Genomic DNA, 25,774 nt, shown 5'->3' on the forward strand with positions numbered 1-25,774 from the left:
ATTTACATGTTGTTTGTGGGGACATCAAGCAGTTGTGAAGCAGAGGGGTCACAATGTGCAACACTGGTTGATAGCGAAATATCACAATCATGATACATAGCTTTGCCAACTGCAACGTCAGGACATTCAGGTAACATCAAAGAGTATGTTGCTCATCCCATTATGGGTGGGACATTGGGTTTTCACCATAACATTTACCATATAACATGAATGCTTCTAGAATCACCTGGTATTCCTTCATACCTTTGACCGACTAATGTCTGAAGAATTTCACATTGAAAGTCAAATAACTATTAACAGTTTAGTTAAACTCAGACCTTTGGTGATGCAGAGGTCTTGCAGGACAGTTCAGAAAACTTTTTCTAGGCGGCATCAGATGGCAGAAGTGAGGAAATAGACATAAACCGATCCTGGGGTCATGAAAATAACTGCTTTTAATTGAAACCTAATGGACACAAAACAAGGAGCATCAACCAATGATCTGAAGAAATAATTGACAATAAGTGAGCTGAGCATGAAAAATGCTCACAAAATGAATGTTCACTTTTACATAATCCTGCGAGCCCAGCTGGGAATGAATTACACAAAAATACCTGCCTTTCAAGCACAATATATAGTTCATTCCACAGCTTAAATTTCTTCTTTCTTTTTTTTTCATTTTTCAACTCATAATTAATCAAAAATCATGTCAAAAACTACAGAAGCAACTGTCCAAGCAGGATGGTTTAATTTCTGTGCCGTCGTCCAAATCATTGCTAAATATAAAAAAAATAAAGATTACATTTATTGTAGTTTGTCTAATCTCAAGCTCCACTGTATTCAGATGACCGTCACCTCCCGGTTCTTCCTCTTGATACAATCCAGGGTCAAACTCCGGGTGCCCCCCTTGCGCACCCCCTCTGCCAGCTGCGGGGATGGAGGTGGACCTGATGCATGTATGACCTGAGCTGAATGCAGTGACAGACTGGAGGCATGTAAAGAAGCCTCTCTCTGCAGATGTCTTGTTGGCTCAAATGCCTGCTGGTCTCCCTGATGCTGCTCCCTGACTCCCTGTTCAGGAGGATGCTGACTCCTGGTGGGCTGCAGGTCTCTGAGGAGCTCCAACAGTTCTCTCTTCTCCAGCTCTGCCTCCGCCAGCTCCTGTCTCCTCAGACGCTCTGCTCCTAACAGAGCGCGCATGTCGCACATCACACGGGACAGCTGACCCTGCACACACAACATCCACTGACATGAACCAACATCAAATACTTTCCTGTGTAACTGACAGTGGCGATTAATGCATTTAGGGCCTAAAAGAAACAATTTGGCACTGATTGAAAACCATTAAAACATTAAAAGTAATCATCCCGAGCATTGGTTTCTTTTAAAGTGTTAAATTATTAATGTTGTTATTTTGAATATGTATTTTTGGGCATTGTTCGCTTTCATTTGATGGGGATAGTGAAAAACAGACAGGAAATGGGGGAAGACAGCAGGGGAATGACATGCAGCAAATAGTCATCCATGACCAGGAGGGAAACCAGGGACTTACTGCCCGAAGTATTTGGTCCTTTTGGTTTGGGCCGAGTCGCACCCTTAATATTTTTATTAATTTTAATGTATTTTTTTGCTGGCCTGATGAGGCCAGCCCTCGAAACCTGAATGTCTGTCACTGACTGACTGAGTGATGAAGTTAAACCATTGGTCGGCCAAATGTCATAAGACTTTCAAATTAAAAAGCCTCTTCAAATAAAAAGCCCTCCAGTGTTTCATACACGATCCAGTCATACCTATACTAGACTTTGACCTCGTCTTGTTATATTGAAGCTTTTTATGCCAACATAGATGGCAGTTGGCAGCATTTTAATCTAATGGTGAAGGTCACATGATATGACTGAAAGCTCTTGAACAGGCACTAAATGGAACTTGAGTTTAGACTGAGGTCAAGAGTGACATTCACTGTATTTTTGACATTCACATTGAACTGAAGAGCGAACACCTTTACAATTAAAAGGCAATAGAAATGTAATGTAGGTCAAACATTCTCACTAACTGGCATCAAATCTGTACTTTCAGCCCTACTCAGTTCTTTCTGTTGATAACTGCTGCGTTAATAATGAAGTAAATACATAAAAGGGATTAACAGTTCACCTTGAGCTCCTCCACCTCGTTCTTCAGATGTGACTCTTTCTGCACCATGTGTCTCCTCTGCGAGTCCAGCCGAGACTCCATCTCTCGTCTCACCTCCTCCACCTTGCACAGCATCTCCGCCCTGCAGTAAACATGTATGGAGAACAAAGTTATGACCTACGATAAGAACATTAAAGTAACCTTTGAGTTCAGGATTAAGTGAGAGAGAAGTTTTCATGACCACCAGACAAACTTACCTGAGCATCTCCACCTCTGTGCGCAGCTCTGCCACACAGTTATGTGGAGACTGGTCGATAGAGAGGAGAGTGTGGCCGCAGCCGTTGGGACACTCTCTGCTGCGGAAGTTACATTCAGACAGGTGAGCCTCTAAACCCCGCCTCTCTACCTGCACAGGACAACCTGAGAGGAAAGAGATACCTCACATGAAACGACCAGTTTATATATAGAAGTATCAGGACAGTTTTCTTAATCGTTTTGTGAGAGGAAATTTGATTTGCAGACATGGCTTTGAAAAGAAAATGAATACGGGTACTGTACCAACAATAAACACAGAAATAGAATGTGTTTTTCAAGCAAAATTATAACACTTGAAGATTGGCTACATATGGTTACATGCAAGAAGAAAACACCAAAGTAACAAATGCCTTTTTAGTTCAGCAATCTCACATTATCTAACATTAACTTCATTGCAAAAATATTTAACACTTTCTATTATGTTTAAGTAAAAGTAGAATCATTAGTTTTACTATATATATATGTATATATATAGAGAGAGGAGAGAGAAATTTTATATCCTTATATATATTTATACAAAACATTCTACATATCACTAAAGTGCAACATCCTGTGCAATGTACTATATACTTCAAACCATGTGCAATAATAATCTAGAAACGTGTACATTTGTGCATGTAAACGGTTTAATTTAATGTATGTAGCTTGTGTGTGTTTGTATACTATACATAGGTCTATTTTCTACATATTTTACTTTTTTTTTTAATCCAATTTGTAGAGTGCTGTTGCCTCACAGCAAGAGGATTCTGGGTTCGAACCCCGGCCTGGAGCCTGGAGCCTTTCTGTGTGGAGTTAGCATGTTCTCCCTGTGCCTGCCTGGGCTCTCTGGGCACTCCGGCTTCCTCCCACCATCCGAAGACATGCATGTCAGGTAAATTGGTGATTCTGGAAAAAAATTGCCCTTAGAATGAATGGTCTTTGTTTCTGTCTGTCTCTACGTGTTGGCCCTGTGATGGACTGGCAACCTGTCCAGGGTGCACCCTGCCTTCGCCCAATGTGAGCTGGGATAGGCTCCAGCACCCCCGTGACCCTGTTCAGGATACAGCGGGTATCCATGATGGATGGATGGATCCAATGTTGTACTTATCTTTTCTACTTGTAGCCTCAAGCTGCTATGATGGCTAAAATTCCCCGCTGTGGGATTAATAGTCTTATTTTAACTGTAATATGAAGAAAATATTTTTATACTCCTCACTGCACTTTCATTTTATGCTTCATTTTTGACCAGACATAATAAACTTCTCACAGCAATCAGACAGCAGCAGAGATATCAGCAGCGGTTAGTGACCGTAGCACTTAACACTGCAAAGAGGCACACTGCATGCACACACTGTCACTAATACCTACCACAGTGGTAACATATGTACTCTCCACCTGCCAAAGACAGGTCACAGTCACTTGAGCACAAAAGCTTGTACATACATACTCATACCGACTTTTAAATTGCTTATTAAAGAAAGATGGAAAGTTGACCCTGAGTGCACTCTGAGTGAGGTCTGTGGGCGCTTTCAGTCCCATACGTGCACCAGTTTGTTGGGTAGCCATGACAACAAAAGAGCCACCTGTTGTTCACCCACACAGAAGTGTCAAATTACCTTTGTATCATACAAATCCACGAGGATAACCATTTAACTTTACAGTTACCAAAATCAGAAATTAATCAACACGTCAGAGGAGCAGTCTGTGTGTCAGTGTGATGTTTTAATACCTGTGTTAGAGCAGGATATGAAGGCAAACTCGCACTCATCCTCATGTGTGTGAAGGCTCTCCAGGGAGCAGACCACCTCACATCCTTGCCCTGCATTGACACAACGGATCTGCAGACGGCTCAGGTCGTTACGCATGTACCTGTCATTCAACAGACACAAGCTCTTCAAGGGAGATACATTTACAATCCCACTGAATAAAAGGAAATTTATCTGTGAAACTTAAGAATGAGTAATCACAACAAAGAGACACAACTGCAGAGAAGGAGACAGACCTGTAAAGTGGTTTGAGGCTGCCCACATCCAGCGTCAGTCTGTCCTCAGGACAGGAGTGGTGATGGACCAGCCAGCTGCTGATGCAGGCGCTGCAGTAAGCGTGTTCACAGGGTGCCTGCAGAGGGCGTTCCAACACGTCCCGGCAAACACAGCACAGCAGACCCTCATTCACATAGCCCACAAACCTCTCCAGATCATAGCCCATCCTACAACTACACACATGATACGGGTTATAAAACACATGACAAAAGTTGAGTCGAAACCTGCTTGTCCAATCTTGCTACCATATTTGCTCATTAATTTTCGTTCCTTTTTCTTCCACAATAATATTCCTACCTTATGAGTCAGTTCATCCAACTTTTCCTTCTTGTTTCCCTCTGTAGATTTTGACTCCACTTGCTCCTGCACAGGTAACCTTCCTTCTTGTCCTTTAGCTGCTAGAGCCTCTCCTTCTTCATCATCTCTGTTCGCTCCATCAAGGTGAGGGTCTCCTCTCTGTAAGCCCTCCCCTATACCTTTGGGAATGCGTCTCTATGGAGAGGTATCCCTGACAACAAAGGTTCAGGATACAAGCAGGCAGCTGTCACATGAGATCAGATCCGATCAGAGACACAGACAGAATTACAGCAAAAGAAACACTCCCAAATTCTGCAGTCGTGTGCTTCCCTGACTGTCTAACCATTAAAGCTGTGTTGTGCCGTTGCCTTTCAGAGATTACCGCTGTCCTCCAACTGTTTCTGTTTCTCTTAATGACCCACCCTATCCTAGGTTTTTTTTCTCTCTCTCTCTCTCTGGATGTGGGATTAACATGGATTACACTCTCTCCCTCCTTGACTGGATTACAGACCACACAACATCAGATGGCAGGAAAACACATGACCACAAAAATCAAAGAGCACCTCAAAGGCCTGGACTCCTCCTGTTATACTTTGTTAGATTATAATATGTGGTGAAGGAAGTAGAAGTGGCAGTACTGTCTTGTAAAAATACTTTATTACAAGTCATAAATTTAAAAAAAATCACCTAAATATGTGAAACTTTTCAGCAAAATGTGCATTGTATGTCAAAAGTAAAAGTGTAAATCATGCATATGGCTCTCAAATGGGTTATCACTTAACTGTTATATTACTGATGCATTAACATGGCAACAACAGTTTAAAATTAAAGTTAATACAAACTTTTAAAAAAAAATCTTTGAGGGTTACTCAAATATTTATATTTAAAAAGGAGTTTGCATAATTTGAAATACTCAAATAAAGTTAAAGCAAGTTAAATCATTCAGTGCTTGAGTAAATGTACATAACTACTACTGCTACTGTTTATTTTAATTCGTTCAAGTCAATTAATGTGACTTCAATAAATGATTAGTAAGTCTATTAGACTAGATAGAAGTATTCAAGACAAAAGGGAATTACAATCATATTCAAAACTAAAATACCTGAAGATAACCTCTCAAACTCTTCACCAACATTTACACGCTCTTTTCTTGATGACGCTGTGACAGGAGAGTTTGTTTGATAGAAGGTAAACTCGATTTTATCACCGGAGTTGCTAAACTTCAGAGGGCATATAGGTGTGTGTACGGGATGTAGCGAGTAATTTCCAGTGGTATAGAAATCAAGCGCATCCATTTCGTTTTTGACCACGCCTACTGCACGGTCTCAACCAATCAGAATCTTTGAATCATCCAGCGGGAGAAACGGAACAGAATCAGAAACCGAGAATTAAAGGAGAGAAAAGAAAAGACGATTAGTTTGTTTGTTTCCGTCAAACTTTTACCTTGTCCGGGTATGTACAACCGGTTGTCCCGCCGTCACATGTTATTTAACGAGATGTTAAAGCCAAATTGAGACCGTGTTGTTGTTAGCGTTTTAGCTAGCTTTCTAACCTGCATGCAATAGGTCGACGTAGCTAACAAGCTTGCATATTGATGTGTGTTGCTATTTTTATTTTTATTTTTATTTTTTATATCTAACCCGTTAATGCATGTCAGTACTTGCAATGATGCCGAAATCTGCATGTGCAACCTTGTGCATGTGTTGATATCTTGCCAAATGTCCAACACAAGATCCCAGAACTCTGGTTTCACAGTTTATAACATGAAATGTGGTAAAAACAAAAACTGCATTTTAATTACACTTGTGAAACTCCAACAAGACGGTGTTTAATATGTGTGTCTGATAAGTTGTTAAAGTGATTGAGTGTGTATCAAATCTATCAATTAAGAAAAAAAAAAAAAAATCAATTAATGCCTCATGAAATACAACCACACACAAAATATTATGGTCTGTAACATGCAACAATAGTTGAAGCTAAACTGATCTAAAATATACACCTGTATATTGGACAAATGAGTCAACACATAATTATTACTGAAGGAAGAGTGTGAAGCGATTGAAACCCACCAGACTAATTTATACATTTGCTCATTGTGCTGAATGATTAGTTAGTAGAGGTGGAAAATTAGACTTTCTCTTTTTGTCAACCTAATATATCTTTGGGTGTTTCTGGGCCACTGCTGTGATAATTTTCTGAGCATTGACTTGTCAAGTAATAACTAGTCTGCTATTCTTCGCTGTCTGTCTTTAGGACTTTGATTATTGTGTGTTGTCACTGGGAGAATGCGGCGCTCAGGAGCTCCCAGTCAGCTGCTGGGTAATGCTGTGAAAAAGCCTCGATTTATGCCACCCGGAGCATCTGCTTCATTTCTTCTGGCTGAATCCAAGTCTCCGACTCCTAAACCTGCTTCAGGCGATACGCTGAATAAGGTCAGTTTTTCCTCAACATCTTGCCCACAGTCTGATTCTTCAGTGTTTATCACCATTGCTCATAATTCTTTCAAACTTTCTCACATTTTAAATTATTGTCCTTCTCTCCTCTTTCGGGTCCAGAGAAGTCGTGCAGCACCAGCTGTGAGTAACACAGCATGTAACGTCCAGCCCAAAGCTGCTCCAGCCTTGTCCAGGGCTCTGGCTCGTGTGCTCAGTGCAGCGGAGAGTAAGGAAAATGAGGCCGAGACTAAACATCAAAACCCCGGATCGGGAGACCGTGCAGCGGACAAAAAACCAGCAGGTGAGACACAGATTTGTTGCCGGTACAGTGGACGACAACGGTCATTTGAACGTCCACAAAACATTGCTCACATAGATACCAAATTGACACTTAAAAGATCATCCTGAAGCTTGAAAGATTGTTAATGCAAAAAAGGCCTGAGATTGTTTTTGTATTCCTCAGCAGTCTGTTACTGTTTTTCACGGCATACATTTTTCTCACTGGAACATTTCACTTTTTTGCCAAGTGATATTGGAAATTTTTAAATATGATTTTTCATATTGGTGCAAGTACGAAGAACATGTTAAAAAAAAATTGTAATAACAAGTAGAGCTGCAACAATGAGCTAATAAATCAATTAGTCGGTCAACACAAAATAAATCCCCAACTATTTAGAAAATGTTGTTTTTTATTGAGAAAATGCAAAAATTCTGATTTCAACTTCTTAAATGTGAATATTTTGAAAATGGTCACAATTGCGGAGCTCCAATCAGTGCTTTAATTTTATACCGTATCCCACTTCCCCCTTCTCTGCCTCTTCACCATCAGCTGTCAAATCAAAAGACAAAAATGCTACAAAAACAAAACCTTAAATTATTAATTGATTACTATAATAGTTTCAGATACATTTTCTGATAATTTGTTAATTAACTGAAGTTGCAAGGATCAGTCAATTCATCTATTAGTTGTTTGAAAAAAAAAATTAATGGCCAGCTATTTTGATTGCTGATTAATCGTTTAATGAAAAATAAGCAAAAATTCTTAGATTCTAGTATTTTGAATGGAATATTTTCTGGTTCCTTTAGTCCTCCATGATAATAAACTGAAAATGTTTTGGTTGTGGACTGATGGTTGGGACAATAAAGACATTTGAGGCTGCCCTTTGGGCTTTTGGAAACACTGGTCAACAGTTTTCACCATTTTCTGACATTTCAAAGACCCAACACCTAATCGATTAAATGAGAAAATAATCGACATATGGTAGTTGCAGCCCTACTAACGAGTGTAGAACTTTGAAAGTACAAAAACTATAGAGTACTGTACTGTCAAAGTTTTCTGTCAAACATTTAACTAACTAACTGAAATAACTAAGAATTAAATTCAATTTCTGCCTGTTAACGTGAAATAACTAAAAAGGAAATTTAATTTCTGCCTGTTAACATGAAATAACTAAAAAGGAAATTCAATTCCTGCCTGTTAACATTCAATAACTAAAAAGGAAATTCAATTTCTGCCTGCCTAAGGACAGTGCTTGGTTGTAAAATTTGAATAAAGAAAGACGATCTTTACCGAGGTGTTTTTTTTAGAGGCTGGACGGAGTCTGCTCCAAGTCAACACAAAGACTATCCGCTCCATCACAAAACCACGTGTTATTTTTTATTCTTGCACAACGCAGTTCATTGTGAAACATACCCACAGCCTCACACACCGGGTTGATGTTGCGTTCGCGCCATGAAACACGTTCATTACAAAACGGTGGAAAATTGCTCCCCTTATTCCTTTGTTTGGTTTGCAATTTTACGCACACAAAGACTTGACGCCGACAGGAGTGACTCTCATTTCGCAGCGCCTGCTCTGCCTGTGTCTAATAATAGCGACACACTGAGGATGGATGTTAAACCAGGCGGGTTGAAGCTGAGTGACAGCAGGTCCAGCATTATGTAAATTAGCGGGGTAGCGCAGTGGCAGCGCCGACCAGATTAGGACTGTGCTCAGGATCAGTGAGCCACCGCCGCTCCTCTTGCAGGAGCAACTAGTGCCTCTGTTTTCCTTCCTGAAAATACGCGGCACACGCGCCCTGTGCGTTTGGCTCGGCACGGTTTTCACACGCGCCTTGAACACGTGTTTTAATCGGTTGAGTCGGTGTTTGTGATGCAGAGTTGAGATTTATTGTCTGCATCCACTAAACAACATGGGTAGAAGCGCCGCTTACACGGGCATGCGCAGCGCGCTCCCAAACCCCTCCCCCACTCAGTTAGTTAAACCAGCGCTATTTCAAAGCGTCCCTCACTTGAGGAAAATAGACTGCTGACCAGTAATAACCTGTAATGTGGTGTTTGAAAACTGTTTCCCCCACCTTGTGCAGAGCGTAGCCCCTCTGTGGCCGCCCTCTTGTTATGTTGCAGAGACAGTGTGGCTGTGCTGTGCTTGGTTTTGGGTTTAGAGAGACCGAGCTGTAAGTAGGTCGGGCTAGGCTTAAGCGGCTTAGCTACGTCAGCCTAAGCTGGGAGGAATTCATCCAAAGCCCTCCGCGGTAGGCGGGGGCCTAAACGAGGCTGGCCTAGTTAAGCCTGATTCTTATTGTGTGCAGCACAGCCTGTTTTTGTTGTGCAACGTAGCTGAGAGGGAACCCAGGAGTAGTGTGTGAATCCATGCACTTGTTAGTCATAGCCTATGTTTGATTTAGGGAAGAAGAAGAGATGGCAAATGAGACATGTATGACAGTTAGACCAGTGTGAGTGTGTCACCGTGGACCAAGAGAAGAGAGCAGCAGGGACAGAAAAAGACAGGTGGGAAGAGTGAGGAGCCACAGCACTAAGTGTTGTTACTGAGGGGTGACCGTCATAGGCCTGACTTGGTCTTTGTGAGCCCGCTATGCTATAAGATGGCGTCCAGCTCTGTGTTTCTGTCCAGCATGGTGGGTAAAGCTCGCTCCTCCAACTTCACCCTTTCTGAGAAGCTGGACCTGTTGAAGCTTGTCCGTCCTCACATCCGCATCCTGGAGGAGCACACCAACAAGCATGCGGTCATCGTGGACAAGAACAAGTGTTGGGACACTGTGGCCGAGCAGTACAACGCCCTGGGAGGGGACAGACCCCACCGCACCGCCCAGGGCCTCCGGACCCTCTACAAGAGACTGAAAGAGTCAGCCAAACAGGAAGTGATGCAGCGGAGACACGCCCAGCCCGAGTACAGAGGAAGCATCTCTGAGCCAACCAGGAGAATTATGGAGATGATCCCTCACCTGTTTCACCATGTGCCCATCCACGAAAAGGACCAGGCACTGCGCAGGTACAGTGTGGCCCACACCTCCGAGCACAGACACACATTTTAATACAGAAGAGACAGGAAAACACAGCAGAGATTAGTGAGCGCAGACAGTCATGCTTAGTTCCAAACGGTGTTGTTATGTGACACTGATTCAATCCTTACAGGAGGAGGTAGAGGACGGGCTGCTCCCAAACCCAATCAGATTACACACCCAGTGCATCGTCAGGCTCAACAGGAAAATACTGGATGTCCTGCCATCATTCACTCTGTAGCAGTTTGTTCTAGCACATTCACATAAAAACCTTGTTTTGATATTGATTCATCTGCCTGATTTACTCTCCGGTGAATCTTAAAGTGAATTTTTATTACAATCACGTTTGGCTCAACTTCTCAGTGCTACTAAAAGTGAGAAACACCAATTTAGAAGAATATACAGAAGGCAATAAACCATTAAATCATGAAATATCGTGCTAAAAATTCTCAACTTTTACTGCTACAACATTGGGGACAGACACTAAAGAAAAGCAACCGGATATTGTCAACTGTGAGTCTTGTTGGCAAATCCTTTAATTTCCTCTCAGTCTACTCCGATCAGTCACTTAATCTTTTGATTGATTTAATGTACAATATCACCAATAGAGGACTCTACACTGTTCACAATAACACGATGTAGACATACAGTAAATGCTGTTTGAGCACTCAAGGCCCGCTCATTGTTATCCCCTTTTCCATTTGTAGATTAATATACAGCAAGCACAACTCTCCCATTGAGCATCCTGGCAGCAGCTCCTCTCTGGCCGGACTCCAGGATTACTCAGCAGCTGTCCCAAGTATCCCCCACGAGGTGGTCCAGCTGGACCCTGAAGAGGATGTAAAACCACCGCCAGACCTCCCCATCCTCTCCACGCACACAGGGCCAACGCTGGACGGAGGCCAGGAGCAGGAGGAGGACCAGGACTTGGGCAGCATCCACGACTACGAAGCTTCCTTGTCTCCCGCTCCTTCGTCCATTAACATCCCCCTCTCGACGTCGCCGCTGCCCTTAGGCCACGACCTCTACCCCAACGACATCTACCCACACCACGAGCCGGACAGATTTCGCCCTCTGCACCTGGCCAAAGAGGAGCACGAGCTGGTGTTAGCCAATCACAAGAAGGTTGCCCTGTACCTGGAGGAGAAGAGGGAGGGGCTGAAGAGGAAACAGGAACTGGAGGAAGAACTTCTGAAAGCCAAGATCAAAGTGGAGAAACTAAAGGCTGCCCGACTCAGACACGGATTGCCAATTCCCCTATAACGAGTATGAACACGCACGTCTGCGCCAGTTTGAGAAAGGGAGAGTCTCTGAGGAGTTTAAAGCAGCTCTGGAGGAATCACACTCATCAGTTTTTTGTTGGAATGGAGAAACATAGTGCCTCGTACAGACATGCATCGCCTTTTTGCTTATTGCAGGATAATTTAGTTGTATTATGTTGCCATGGGTCTCTGTTTGTGCTTGTCAGTGTTAAAAATGTATCATCATTCCCACACTCGCTGAAAGAGGCAGAGACACTGTGACAGGCCAGAATGGGTAAAATACATGTCAACATCCAAATATTGGGAGGGAATATTTGTAGCATTGACTGAAATCTACCTTACTGGTGCTTTTCCTGCTTCGATCTGCCACCAAAAGTTGAACTATAGAAATGTTTGAATTTGTTATTATCTAAGATTGTTGGAAAAAAAAATATGGTGATATCATCTATTCTAATAGTATACGGGAATGTGAGAGTGCCCAGTTTATAACGGCAGGATTGGTAAGTGTTCTTTTTGTGACGAAAATGTCCACCTCATCTGACCTCTGTTGTTCAAGCTCCTGCTGAACAAACCTGGTTTGTAAAGGTGTTTTTAATTATGGTGGTTTTAAAAGAAGCAGAAACACTCTAGTTCTCTTCAAAGGAACACGACAGTAAAACATTTCAAACATATCAGGAATGGAGCACAAGTTCAACTTTTGAATAACTTAATGTACTAATAATAACAAATTCTGTGAACTAAGGTGAGAATGCGTCAGAAATGTTCGAGTCTGAAATTCTGTCTAGTTGCTGAATTGATGGCCAAGATGAGTGAACAAAAGAAGGGAGAGGTGGTGTTGGTTATTTTATATTATTTAATGTATGTGAGTACAACATTGATTGTATTGTAATGTTGGTATACAAGTGTTGTCAGTTTCTTTTACAGTTTGTACAAATGTTCACTTCTTTCTATTAAAAAAAAAGAAGGTTAATATTCTGCTGGTCTTGTGTTTATTTTTTAGTCAAACCGACGTCCCCGTTTCTTAATTTTTTAATCATTGTTATAAAGTGATGATAAGCAAGTATCATGTGATACCAGATCAGCTACCAGTGGCATTGTTGCATGTTGTAAAACTGTCTTTATTCTGTGCACGTCAGACATGTTGGATATTTTTGTTTCTAACCAGACCGGTGAATGCACTGTATGTAATGTACAGCAGCATGGATGTATAGTATGTAAGGGGACTTTCTTCCTTGTTGAAGACTTGGTGCAGCAGTGACCCCTGCTGGCGACTTCTTTGACTTCTGTCTCACCACATTCTGTTGGTTTTTCACTGTGTTTTATATCTTTGTGTTACAGGACTGAATGGCGGCCCTCAGCCCACTCATGGCTCTCCTCAGACCCCTCAGCCTCCTGAAAGGTCGGCCTGTGTGTCTGGAGCTGCAGGCTCTGTCTGCGGTCAGGACGGAGAGCGCTATTTCAGCGTGGTGTGGTGTAAGGCCAGTAAGAAGAAACATAAGCGCTGGGAGGGTGATGCCGTGCTGGTTACAAGAGGACGCACAGTCACACTTAAAGACATGGAGGGGAAGGATATTGGAAAGGGTGAGGTGGAGACGCTCAGGTTTTATTTTATTTAAAAAAAAACAAATTTCAATGAATGTGTAATTTTGACTGATAAACGGTCTAACTGCATCTCCTGTCTGCCATTAAAGGTGAACACATGTTTACAAGAAATTCATATGAATGAGTGGTCTTGTGCTACAGTGGAACGCATCTAGTGTCCTATGATCACACCAAGCATCAGTGTTAGGTGTGGCTATGAGTACTCTGTGCACCTTTAACCACACCCAACCGTAACGTTGAGGTGTAAGAAGTGTGCATCTACACCACATCACAGCCAGGTCAGCCATCTGAGATCAGCCCTTGTTCACTCGTTCACTGCTCCCTATAGTGCACACTCAGTAGTTCTGACCAGTAAATTCTGAGATTTAGGACATTTAGGTCATTAATATGTCCTCTATTTTTTGGCTGTCTGTTTCTATGGGTGTTCTCTATTAGGATAGATATGTACATATAGAAATTCAAATATTCATAAACTAATTGAAACTGGCTTCCAAACTTTTAACTGAGTCTCCCTTCTAGATTAACGATATATACTAACGTGCTAAAGAGACCAGTACTCGAACATTTCCTCCAGTGTACACGGTCCTGACAGTTGTGCATGTTTGTGTTGTAGGTAGCGGCTACAAGGTGTCAGAGCTGGCCTCGTTGTCCGAGGGAGAGACTCTGATGATTGGTGGGAAGGAGGTGGAGGTGATGGGGGTCATTTCTGCGGAGAACTTTGCCAGCGGTCGTTGTTTCCAGGAGGTCCCAACAGAGCAGGAGGAGTCCCATAAAGCGTCTGCTCCACCTCCCACTCGTCGCTTGGCATCCAAACCTTTCTGTCCCCCGACGATGTCTGGCAGAGCAGAGCATCCAGGAACCAAACCAGACGAGGAACAAAGCTTGAGACCTCGTCATGACCCGTTAGCTGCAGGTATGTGAACTCAATCAGAAGCTACCTTGCTTGTAGGAAACGACATAATGTCATTTTCGTATGTTGCCTGCTGTGGTATTTGTTGTTTGTGATGATGCAACAATTTGACAAATTGGCAAAATATAAATTTTTTGTGATGTTTTTTTTTAGGTGCGCTGGTGATGCCTCGGCCCTCTCCCAACCATCAGTGGTCTAATAACAAGTCAGGGCTTCCTGTGGTTGATGTTGTGGTTGACCCATACCTGACCACACACCTTCGACCCCACCAGAGGGACGGCCTGCTCTTCCTCTATGAGTGTGTCATGGGCATGAGGTGACATATGTTATCAAATGTTGTGTCACAAACCTGTTATAGAAGTTGGAAAATAATCAATAGCCTCTATTGGGATTCCCAATGGTTACATTTTTACGTTTTTGTGCTTCAGAGCTGTGGGTCGCTTCGGCGCCATCCTGGCTGATGAGATGGGTTTGGGAAAGACTCTGCAGAGCGTGGCCCTCTGCTGGACGTTGCTCAAACAGGGACCTTATGGTGGGAAACAAGTTGCTAAGCGTGTCCTTGTGGTTACACCTGGCAGCCTGGTGCAGAACTGGGGAGCAGAGTTCAACAAGTGGCTGGGCCGTGAGAGGATCAGCGTTTTCACTGTAGATCAGGTCAGGAAGGGATTTTTTTTAAATTTTTTTAAATTTTTTTAACATTCACAAGAAGGTCATAAGTAGGTCAAGCAACACGATGGCAGAGTAAGAAAAGGCATTTCTAATAGATGGGAAAGTCTAAGTTCAGTTTCTGTTGCAAGGCAATCTTATTTATAAAACATATTTCATTAAACTTAAGCTCACCGTGCATTACATTTACTGTACAGCAATAAATGACATGGAGATGCCAAAAAAACAGTAAAGAAGCCACAACATGGACATACAGAGCAATAATGTAGGATTCCTGGGAGAGATACTTCCATAGAGGTGATGTTCTGTAACAGACATTGTATTATAAGCTATCTATGGAGTATGAAAGATGCTCTTAATCCATCTCCTTTATCTTAAATTAAAACCTTTTTTTAAACATGCATTTTGTCAAATTGTTTTGTATTTTGTGACTGCTTTTTTGTTTTTCTATTTTTAACTTGCTGTTTAACTTATTTGTTATTTTACTTTGATTTTTGGCTTTTAATGCTTTACTGTCTTTTTATAAAGAACTTAAAAACATTAAAAGAGTATCGCAATTATTAATTTACTTTAATGTACCAAGTCATTAATATAATTTTTTTTTTATTGACATACGTTTAGGACCACAGGATAGAGCAGTTTGTGTTATCCCCTCTGCACAGCGTTCTTGTGATCAGCTATGAAATGCTGCTGCGCTGCCTGGAGCAGGTACGTTCACGTCGGGCCTCACGATGCACATTTATTTGCCTTTTACAGATAAATGTGCTCATATCGCCTTTGTGCTTTTATTTAATATTTTCCTTCTGTTTTCAGGTACAGAAAGTGGAGTTTGGTCTTGTAATCTGTGATGAAGGTCACAGATTGAAGAACAGCACCATCAAAACATCCTCAGCTCTCAGCAGCCTCAGCTGTCACCGCAGAGTCATACTTACAGGTAGGCACTTGTGACTGAAAGAAGGCTCTGTCTGACAACTCACTTTAGTGGTTTTGTAATAAGATGTCTTTTTGATTTGAAGGCACGCCAGTCCAGAACGACCTGCAGGAGTTTTACGCAATTATAGAGTTTGTTAATCCGGGGATCCTCGGGTCGTCAACTGCTTATAGGAAAGTGTATGAGGAACCAATCCTGCGCTCCAGACAGCCATCTTCCACAGAGGTCATTTTTTTGTATCTCTTCCTTTTTGCTTTTTCTTCCCGGTGTAGTTACTTCACAGAAACAACAATACCTCTTATTAAACCCAATCTTTTATCTGCTTCTGCAAACAGGAGGAGAGACTTTTGGGAGAGGAGCGAGCAGCTGAACTCTCTCGCCTGACGGGCATGTTCATCCTGAGGCGGACGCAGGAGATCATCAACCGCTACCTGCCTCCTCGTCTCGACTGGACGCTGTTCTGCGAGCCATCCCCTCTTCAACGAGAGCTCTACAAGCACCTCCTCGGTCACGGAGTCTTAAGAGCCTGCCTGCAGGGCTCCACTCAGAGCCACACACATCTGACCTGCATCACTGCACTGAAGAAGCTCTGTAACCACCCTGGTCTGCTCCATCTCACTGTTAAGGTGACATTCTTTTATAGGACAGCAGAGGGAGAGAAGCCTCTGTCTTTTTTTTAAATTTTTTTATCATGGTTCATAGTAGTCAATTTGTTACCTCAAAACTCTGTATTTAGGTGCGTGTTTGGCTGAATTCCAGTCCTAACTGTTGGCACTGTGCCACTCTGTTTGCAGGACAGAAACGATCGTGGCTCTGAGGAGAGTTCATTATACGAGGGCCTGCTTGATCTCTTCCCAGAATCCTATTCTTCAGGAGGATTCAACACTGATGACTCTGGAAAACTGCTCGTTCTCTCAGACCTGCTGACTGCCATAAGACAGCTAAGCCCTTCAGACAGGTGTGTGTGTGTGTGTGTGTGTGTGTGTGTGTGTGTGTGTGTGTGTGTGTGTGTGTGTGTGTGTGTGTGTGTGTGTGTGTGTGTGTGTGTGTGTGTGTGTGTGTGTGTGTGCGGGCGCTTGTTTGTTCGTTCGGTTACTCGTTCGTGCGTGGTTTTTACAATATCATGAGTGTTTTTATCTACTGAGCATTTGACACATTTGACAAGGAATGTGGCCCCTGCAGGGTGATTGTAGTGTCCAACTACACTCAGACACTGGATCTGCTCCAGGACCTGTGTGTGCACGTGGGCTACACCTTCTGTCGACTGGACGGACACACCCCCACCAGCCAGAGACAACGACTGGTTGATGCTTTCAACAGTCCCTATTCTCAGAACTTCCTGTTTCTGCTGAGTTCTAAAGCAGGCGGGGTGGGACTTAATCTGATTGGGGCTTCCCACCTGGTGCTGTACGATATCGACTGGAACCCTGCCAATGACATTCAGGTAAAGCAACACAATCATAGTGTCCTACAGAGTTCAAAGCCTGTGTCACTGTTTTCTTTGACCCAGATGTGTTGTTTATATTCTCTTCTATCTTGGCAACTATTGGTCAATCTCCACTAAACTCGGAAGCAAAACGGTACAAAGTGAATTTTATGATCATCGATATGTTAATTTAGCGTAAGTGAAACTATTAAAACTAGAATCCTCAAACACATAAAACACAATAAAGGGCTGCATGACCTCCTGTCAGTCACCAGATTTTGATGTAATTAAATATTCCTGCTCACGTCACCACAACTGTCTCATCGGTAAGTTAACTGTCAGTCAATGTGACTTCTCGTTGAAAGTTCTTGGTTTGTTGTAAGAAATTGGTGACCGTCTGCGACCGTGCATCAATTAATTCAGCTATTGGTCAGTCCTATTAGGAAATTGGAATCTTTCAACTGCAATAATAATTGCAAATTCAAACAATTTCCAAAATATTAGCAGGAATGTGCAATTTTGAAAAATGACTGCATTTTTACCACATAAAACTCTACAAATTGCATCACAATTTTTTTGAAAAGTGGCAGCAAAATCAAGTATTTATAATCATAACAATCACAAAAAGCTCTAACTCTACTGTACTGTTTTAGTGTGAAAGCACCCTCATGTACAGTACATGCATATCCACCAGATGGCACCGTAAACTATCCTGTACATGTGTCATTCTCCACCTTCTTGTCTTCTGTGTGCAGGCCATGGCCCGAGTGTGGAGAGATGGACAGAAGAAGACTGTGCACATTTACAGACTTCTCACTGCAGGCAAGAATTTATAATCACACACGGTGTGCCAGGAAATTCAGAATATCCAGACTGATTTGAAGTTTTATTACTGGGTCTGTGTTACTTCCTTTCAGGTACCATTGAGGAGCGCATATTTCAGAGACAGGTGTCCAAACAGGGGCTCTCTGGGACCGTGGTTGACCTAGGGAAAGGGGCGGAGCACACAAGTTTTTCCACCCGTGAACTTCAAGATCTTTTCAGCCTGGCGGACACGCCCTCTCTAACTCATGACCTGTTGAACTGTGGCTGCAGCATGGACGGCACAGTCAGCGGTAGGTATCCCACAGGCACTGACACCACTACACGACTACACTGAGACTCGCTTCACGCACTCGGCTCACTTTTGTCTTCCTTCTCAGCCGTCGTAGAAAAGGAGGAGCAGGTTTCTGACAGGCCGTGCCAGCTGGGTCGCCAAGGTGACCGTAAGGGGGTGGCGCAGAAGCATCTCAGCATGTCCGAGCTCATGCAGTGGAGGCATTTCTCTGGTGACACATACACTTTCTCAGACCCGTACCTCGATCACGCACGAAACCACATCACCTTCGCATTCCAGACCACCATCTCTCACACAACTCAGTAAACATGAGACTCCACTCTCTGCAGATCGACTCACACACATATCTTTCTTCCACATGTTTGTCATTTGGCTCTCTGGCCTTTGTCAGCCTCAATATAACGTATGACTAACACTCATAAACTGCTGCATGTTAAACAACTGCCTACAAAAAACACACAAAAAAATCAGTTTCCAACAGTTTTAACTTACAAACAGTACAGTATCTTGTCTTAAACTTTTTTTTTTTTTTATTTATTCAAAGAAATTTACTGTCAAATTTTAATAAATAAAACGAATTCAAAAGGAAAGTGTGTAAAACAGTGTTTTAAAAAGTTGAATATTTGTTGATGACTGAATATTTCTTGCTGTCGAAAGAAGAGTAAATAAGGATTGGAAGTGTTTGTGTGCCAGGTATGTTTTATATCCACATACTGTAGACAAGACCCTGCAAGAAAGAGTCGCGGTCCATCTAAAGTAATATTTACTGTGTCAGTAGAAGGATTTCTGTTTTTCATGTTTGGAAAGAATGTGAATAGAGCCAGCCTTTCAAAGGATTTAGTTTAAAGCGGCCTGCATAGTGAGTGTGCCACCCAGAGCTAAATCCTTTGATAGGAGAGTGATGGCAGTCAAAGACAAGTATTTTTATTCAGAATTGTTGTGCTTCAATGTCGCAGTTTGTAATGTCATGACCTTACACATCAGTGTCGAGAGAACCTGCTGGGTTTTAGATTTGAGCCATACTGCGTTCTGTTCAGTCTATTATTTTGGATAACACTGGTCTGTTCATGATCTTCAACACAAAGCAGCGGCGTGGGAGTTACAGCACGTAGTTGGTGTGTGCGTGTGTGCGTGTGTGCACTCGTGATTTGTCACATATGAGTCTGTCACATTGACTGAGCTCCAGAACAATGTGCGTCTTTGCACAAACAGCGTAATTATTGTTTATCCGATAAATCATTGCTGTGCATGATTGTTAAGCAACTTTATTGTATAATAAATGGGTCTCTGGGATCTTTTCTTTATTCATATAGCATTTTTGTTCTGTGGCCCATCAGTGGTGTGTTGGAGGTTGCGTGGCAATTATGCAGACACCTGCTGTTTCTCTGAGGCCACAGAGTGAATTTAAACTCTCGGTTCAATTTCTACATTAGGCAAGGCAAGGCAAGTTTATATGTATAGCACATTTCAACAACAAGGCAATTCAAAGTGCTTCACATAAAAGCATCAAAACATAAGGCAAAACAAAAGGACATTTAAAAACAATTAATAATAGTGATTAAAACATTAAGCAAGCTAAAAAATAGGATAAAAGTTACAGTGCAGTTTAAGACATCCTCAAATCTGGTTCAGTGAAAGGCAGCAAACAGAAACGTCTTCAGTCTTGGTTTAAATGAGGTGAGGATTGTAGCAGACCTGCAGGTTTCTGGGAGTTTGTTCCAGATATGTGGAGCATAAAAACTGAACGCTGCTTCCTCATGTTTAGTTCTGACTCTGGGAACAGAAAGGAGACCCGTCCCAGACGATCTGAGGGGTCTGGATGGTTCATAAGGTAGCAGAAGATCAGAAATGCATTTTGGCCCTAAACCATTCAGTGCTTTATGAACCAACAGCGGGATTTTAAAGTTGATTCTTTGTTCGACAGGAAGCCGGCGTTAAGACTTCAGAACTGGAGTGATGTGATCCACTTTCTTGGTCTTAGCGAGGACTTGAGCTGCAGCGTTCTGATTGACTTTTTACAGACACCTGTAAACACACCGTTACAATAGTCGAGTCTACTGAAGATGAATGCATGGACAAGTTTATCCAAATCCTGTGGTGACATAAATCCTCTAATCCTTGATATATTCTTCTGGTGGATATTCTTCTAGAAGCTCATCAGTTTGGGATAAACTAATATAAGCGGGTACAGCCATAATAGTGACTATTTGAAGCTGTACATAGGTGCTTTGAGCTAAATGTTAACACGCTCACTCATTCTTAAGATTATTTTCATTTTTGATGAATTTACAGATCTATCATACTATCTCACACACTATCATAAAAAAAAACTGAAGAAAACTGGAAAATGTTTGCATTTAAGGAGCTTAAACCAGCAATATTTTTACCATACGTCACTGCCCTCATCTCCTCTTCTGCCTTTCCACCATCAGCTGTCAAAAAAAGAAGTTAAAATGCAAGAAAAGCAATGATTAATTAGTTATAATAGTTGTGGATTATTTTTTACGAATGTATTAATGGCCAAGAGCTGCAACAATTAGTCTATTAGTCAATCAGTTTCTCAACAGGAAATTAATTGCCAACTATTTTGGTGACTGATTAATTGTTTCGAGTTAAACTCTTAATGAAATAAAATGCTGAAACTCTTTCATTTCAGCGCCTTAAATATGAATGTTTCTGGTTCCTTTAGTCCTCTATGATAATAAACTGAATCTGTTTTGGTTCGGGACAAAATCTACATTTTAGGCAGCAGCCCGGGCTTGGGGAAGCACTGTTTGATATTTTTAACCATTTTCTGACATTTTAAAGACCAAACAGATGATCTCTTTATCAAGGAAGTAATTGACTGTTAATCGATTATGAAATAATCATCATTTGCAGCCTTGTAGTGGTTTAATTGTAGCAGCTCTAATTCTCATGATGACGGTGCTCACATTCTGGTGTTTAGCAGGTATAATATTCACTATATCAGTTTAGCGTATGAACTCTGAACACAGAAGTACAGCTGAGGCTGCACTGAATGTTGCTTTCTAAGTTGTTAGTCATAAACTCAAGTGTTTTTGTCTCAGTGGTGTAGATGGCAAGTTAAGGAGTCCTCAAAGTGATTCATTCTGAGGGCAACAAAAATGTATCAGAGTTCATGAGTGTCCATTTCACACAACTACAAATTTGAACCTCATATTGGTGCCAGAGGGCACGTTAGGAATTCCTCCAAAGTTATCTGGACTCATCCTCCAGTTGTTGAAATAGTAAATAAAGAAAGGACTGCATCAGAACTAGTGCACACATTAAAGAGATTTGTTTAAGACAGAGCCCAGTGGTGGCTTAGCAACTGTCACTAAGCAACTTACTACGACTGCTCAGCCTTGGCTTTGCCAGTGTAAGATGCTGTTTGTTGTTTTCAGAGCAATCGCATTTTGTGTTGCAGCGCTTTAGTATCGCTGTATTGGACACATGCCCGACAGACGAGTGTGAATCGTCCAAGTCGGATATTGATCCAAATCACGGCTCTAACGGTCTCAGCGGTCGTGTGTGGGCGGCTGCGTGACGTGGAATTTGTCTGTCTGTGTAAAGCTCTTACTAGCCGCTGCTGGCCCAGCCGCCAATCCCTTTTTTAAGCCGAGTTCCAGCTCCACAGCTCAAAGACCCGGATTGAATGAATGAATGAGGTGGGGATACTGGTGTTTTAACGTGGATTGGAAGTTCATTCCCGTTGATCCCAGGACCTCTGGGGAAGATCTGAATGTACTGTAAAGTCTGAATGACTATGTATAATATGGTATTAACCCTCACTGACGTCGCAGTTCTCATATTTCGTTGATTATCTGTCAGGAACTCCCTTAACGGCGACAGCTTTTATGCATACGCTACGAGAAAAGGATGCAATCTGTGCTTTAGGGCTTCAGGGTTGGTGCCTGCAGAATGGATACACTTGACTTACAGCAAACTAATCTAGCCGTTAATAATGGAAGCAAAATTCAGATGTCCTCGGCAGTACAGTGCTAACACCCCACACTGTCCTTTGCAATAAAATGTAATCATCGGTTTTCTGCAATCTAAACAATGATCTTACATTTTGATCTTTTCTGTCAATCTTTTTGTAATTCCTGTACTGCTCTCTTTATAGATGGTTTGCAAGTTTGGACAGAGAGGGTGCAGAATGCAAAAAAATCCTTTTCTAAAGCCACAAGTGCTTATCCGAAAAACAGTTAAAATAAGACATTTTAAATCAGGTTGAAATATAAAGTTTGAGGTCCGTAAGAACCTAATAACGCCATGTGTTTGTAAGGCAACAATTAAGATTGTATTCCCTTCATCTTGTTTCTCTTTATCTTTGCTGCCCAGACACATTTGATTCTTCCATTTCCTGAAATGTTAGGATTTTCTTTTTTTTCTTTTTTGACATCATAGCAAACTGAATTTCTTTGGTGGGTACTGTTGATTGGCAAAAAAAGCAATTTTGAGATGCCACCTTGGGCTTTTTTTTCCTTGATTTTTAGACCAAATAACGAATTTATCTACCATATATAATGATGCATATTAGATACTGAAAGTAATCATGAGTTAGAGGTGAACTGAGAAAAGGTACCTGGCAACATCACCAGTTAATTAGTCATCAATAACTGCAGTCTTTTGCCTGGCTTGCCCAGCAACTGTACTATAAGGCTGAATAAAGTAACTAAACATGGTTAAACATGAAAGAAATGTGAAACGAGGTCAGTGCACCTGAAACCTCAATGTCAAAACATAACCTACTGCTTCTCCACCTGCAGCAGCCCTTACTTGTCATCTCTCCTTGCTGCTCATGAATTCAGCATTTCTTAGCAAAAGAACCACTTGAGGCAAAAGTACAGTCTCTTATTTTACATTTATTTACCTTTAAACTGAAATTTGGACAAAATATTATGAAATAAATTAATTTAAACACAAGTATGTGACTCCTTATCCTTGCTTCTCTTTGTCTAGAGACACCATCCAAAATGTGGCATTATTACTTGCATTATAGCCCATCTTAAAGGCATTTCAACTCTTAACTGGGTCTCAGTAAAAGCTGTGAGAAGGCTGTCTTTCACAGAAGTGGCAATCAGATTAGACCGGGGTGAGACTGAGGTTGTAAGTGTGTGGACGTTTTATAAAACTCTGTGATTCATATTGAAAGAAGAAATGAAAGAGGTCACCTCTCACTCAGCTACCATCCACTTCCATCAACATCACCCTGCCAATCTGCAGCCAGCCAGAGCACAGCCCATCCCCTCCTCTTGACCCTGGTCCCGCTCCAGCACTTAACAAGGATTTAATGTCGCCCAATCATCTGTCAGGCAGATCAGATCAGAGCTGTAATACACAGCAGCAGGTCCCACAGATGAGGCCACAGCTCGATACGGAAGTCCTGAAAAACAACAGTTGAAAAAGCTGCATAATCCCACAATTACTGTAATAGCCCGGTCGCTCGTTCCCACAAAGTGCTCAGGCACATGAAAATTCCATGTTTACAGGTTGAATGAGTATGTGATGGGATGCGGGGTCTCTCTGGACATTTGTGTATGTTGTTAGGTGGGCCATTCACAAAACCCCAACTGGTGGTTTTCAGTCCATTAACAATATGCTTCTGCTGCCAGTAGATCTGAGGCTTACATGCAAAGCTCCCTCTCAAAGCTTTTATTCTGCAGTTCCCGACAGGAAGCTTTATAGGGATGTTCTCTGACAATGAAAAGACATTGTGGTCATGTGGATTTCAGGCCTGATAGAGATCGGTGTTGTAACCCCAACAGCTACAGTCACAGATAATAAATCTGCCCTATAATTTAGACAGGGCGTGTTGATTCATTGATATAAAACTCGGTTATCAGCTGTGAGCCACACCTTGTGTCTTTTTACTTCAGGCTCTGACGCAGCTTCACTCACTTTACTATTGGTGTTAGTAAGATAGGAACATATCTGTGTTGCTGTCTTGGATGTGTTTCTGGAAGTTGTATCCTGCATCCTGGCTGAATCATTTGTATTTGTTTAACCATTTTAGTAAAGCTCACATGCCTGTCGGACGTGTTAAAATGATTAATCCAAGTGGAGGTAGTTTAGTAAATACTCCTTAATATCCAATATTCAGCGGCTTTATGCCGAGATAGAGGTCAATATACGACAAACTAGGATGTGGGACTAATTTATGCTTCCTTCAATGATACATGTAAAGTCTGTTAATCATCTGCCAGGATGGACAGGTAGGAGGTGTGGATCAGCTTTTCTCATCAAAGAACTGATTCTGCAAAGACCTGATTAGTGAAATGACAGTAATTACTGACTATTTTACATAAAAACAAAAATGTCTGTCGCAGTTTACTGCAGAGTTGATCAGATGGGATGAAGATTTCTCATATTGTAAAGACTACCGTTATCATTAAAACTGCCAGTTATATCATCAGTTAATTGTTTGGTTTCTTGTTTGTTCGAACCAGAGGATATTCTACTTACAATCATTTTACACTAAAAAAAGTGGCATTTTTTTTTACAAATACGAAACTGGAAATAGGTAATGTTTGACATTTTTGCTTTGAAAATAACTTGACTGATTAATAGTCAGAACATGTGGCCAATTGTTCTTCTGGTGTTTGACTTATCGATTAGTTAACCACTAATATCTGTGGGTCTAGATGGAAATATTGAATGGAAATTCCACATCCAAAGTCTTTTAAACACCATGACTCTGATTTTGATTGCATCCCAAATCGTCCTTTTCTTTTTCTAGTTAAGTAATTCCCCCATGTCCACATTCCATCGTGACGAGCGCTTGTTGTATTCAAGCTTGTAGAAGTGTAGGTGGGAAGAATAATGCTGGTAGTTTTTCCACTTGCTGCTGAACATAACACAAACGTTGAGACAAGAGAAACCCTCGATGTCTGTTGGAGACATTTACTGTAAACGTGTCAGTTTCTGTTGTCTGTCTGCTGGTAAAGACATGACACTGGATTTTAATGGAACCATTTTAAAATGCAAGAGACACAAGTCCGAATTAAATAGTCTTTTGTGTTTTACTTAATTTTGCAAATAGCTTTGCGAGACCGTCTGGACTAACATGATGATCGTTCTAGAAACTTAAAAGTTGTCCTTTCAATTCAGAGAACAGCAGCTACATGATGTCAAGGACCATCCTCTTTATCTCTCTGTCTCCCTCCATCTTTCTTTCTCGTTCTCTCTGTCCCTCTCAAGGACATTTCATCCAGACCAGAGCAGTTTGAACACACTTTATTATAAGATGGTGAATGAGTTTCTATTATACATACAACCATGTGCAGCCTGCTTGGGCTTACACAACATCCCCAATTCCTATAAACTAGATCTAGAATGCTGCACAAGCATTTTCAAATGGTAAAAAGGCCCAAAACTT

General features: G+C 41.7%; 3 protein-coding genes across 4 annotated transcripts; 2 read left to right on the plus strand and 1 right to left on the minus strand.

The window, feature by feature from the left end:
* Nucleotides 1-641: 641 nt before the first annotated feature.
* rnf41l (ring finger protein 41, like) lies at nucleotides 642-10,484 on the minus strand. Its single transcript, XM_069696043.1, has 7 exons — nucleotides 10,423-10,484; nucleotides 4,743-4,953; nucleotides 4,406-4,618; nucleotides 4,133-4,272; nucleotides 2,367-2,529; nucleotides 2,131-2,251; nucleotides 642-1,206 (listed from the first exon to the last, which is right to left on the minus strand). Exons 3-7 carry the CDS (start codon nucleotides 4,609-4,611, stop codon nucleotides 820-822), a joined length of 1,017 nt encoding a protein of 338 aa, XP_069552144.1. The 5' UTR covers nucleotides 4,612-4,618; nucleotides 4,743-4,953; nucleotides 10,423-10,484; the 3' UTR covers nucleotides 642-819.
* On the plus strand, nucleotides 6,107-19,661 carry rad54b (RAD54 homolog B). 2 transcript variants are annotated; one of them, XM_069696042.1, is made up of 16 exons: nucleotides 6,107-6,194; nucleotides 6,996-7,173; nucleotides 7,291-7,478; nucleotides 13,080-13,322; nucleotides 13,957-14,256; nucleotides 14,407-14,569; nucleotides 14,682-14,907; nucleotides 15,541-15,627; nucleotides 15,733-15,853; nucleotides 15,936-16,075; nucleotides 16,186-16,476; nucleotides 16,645-16,808; nucleotides 17,033-17,294; nucleotides 18,032-18,098; nucleotides 18,194-18,391; nucleotides 18,479-19,661. In XM_069696042.1, exons 2-16 carry the CDS (start codon nucleotides 7,028-7,030, stop codon nucleotides 18,697-18,699), a joined length of 2,817 nt encoding a protein of 938 aa, XP_069552143.1. In that variant the 5' UTR covers nucleotides 6,107-6,194; nucleotides 6,996-7,027; the 3' UTR covers nucleotides 18,700-19,661. The 2 variants fall into 2 exon arrangements, with proteins under 2 accessions (XP_069552143.1, XP_069552142.1); XM_069696041.1 differs by lacking the exons at nucleotides 6,107-6,194; nucleotides 6,996-7,173 and having other exon boundaries at nucleotides 7,297-7,478.
* Nucleotides 9,675-12,674, plus strand: LOC138619506 (fibrinogen silencer-binding protein). Its single transcript, XM_069696045.1, has 2 exons — nucleotides 9,675-10,469; nucleotides 11,187-12,674. The coding sequence occupies exons 1-2, from the start codon at nucleotides 10,063-10,065 to the stop codon at nucleotides 11,740-11,742; spliced, it is 963 nt and encodes a 320-aa protein (XP_069552146.1). The 5' UTR covers nucleotides 9,675-10,062; the 3' UTR covers nucleotides 11,743-12,674.
* Nucleotides 19,662-25,774: the final 6,113 nt, after the last annotated feature.

Source organism: Brachyistius frenatus, unplaced genomic scaffold (assembly GCF_029030835.1).
Source record: "Brachyistius frenatus isolate BFR_SWC_R1_liver_20210118 unplaced genomic scaffold, ASM2903083v1 Contig_20, whole genome shotgun sequence".
Taxonomy (NCBI): domain Eukaryota; kingdom Metazoa; phylum Chordata; class Actinopteri; family Embiotocidae; genus Brachyistius; species Brachyistius frenatus.

Bases quoted from the DNA above. Each gene is read 5' to 3' on its own strand.
- LOC138619506 (XM_069696045.1), top strand. From the start codon at position 10,063: ATGGCGTCCAGCTCTGTGTTTCTGTCCAGCATGGTGGGTAAAGCTCGC. The intron at 10,470-11,186 runs GTACAGTGTGGC...TTCCATTTGTAG, and splicing joins AAGGACCAGGCACTGCGCAG to ATTAATATACAGCAAGCACA.
- rnf41l (XM_069696043.1), bottom strand. From the start codon at position 4,611: ATGGGCTATGATCTGGAGAGGTTTGTGGGCTATGTGAATGAGGGTCTG. The intron at 2,530-4,132 runs GTATTAAAACAT...CTTTCCTCTCAG, and splicing joins CATATCCTGCTCTAACACAG to GTTGTCCTGTGCAGGTAGAG. The intron at 2,252-2,366 runs GTAAGTTTGTCT...TGTTTACTGCAG, and splicing joins ACAGAGGTGGAGATGCTCAG to GGCGGAGATGCTGTGCAAGG.
- rad54b (XM_069696042.1), top strand. From the start codon at position 7,028: ATGCGGCGCTCAGGAGCTCCCAGTCAGCTGCTGGGTAATGCTGTGAAA. The intron at 7,174-7,290 runs GGTCAGTTTTTC...TCTCCTCTTTCG, and splicing joins TCAGGCGATACGCTGAATAA to GGTCCAGAGAAGTCGTGCAG. The intron at 15,628-15,732 runs GTACGTTCACGT...TTCTGTTTTCAG, and splicing joins TGCTGCGCTGCCTGGAGCAG to GTACAGAAAGTGGAGTTTGG.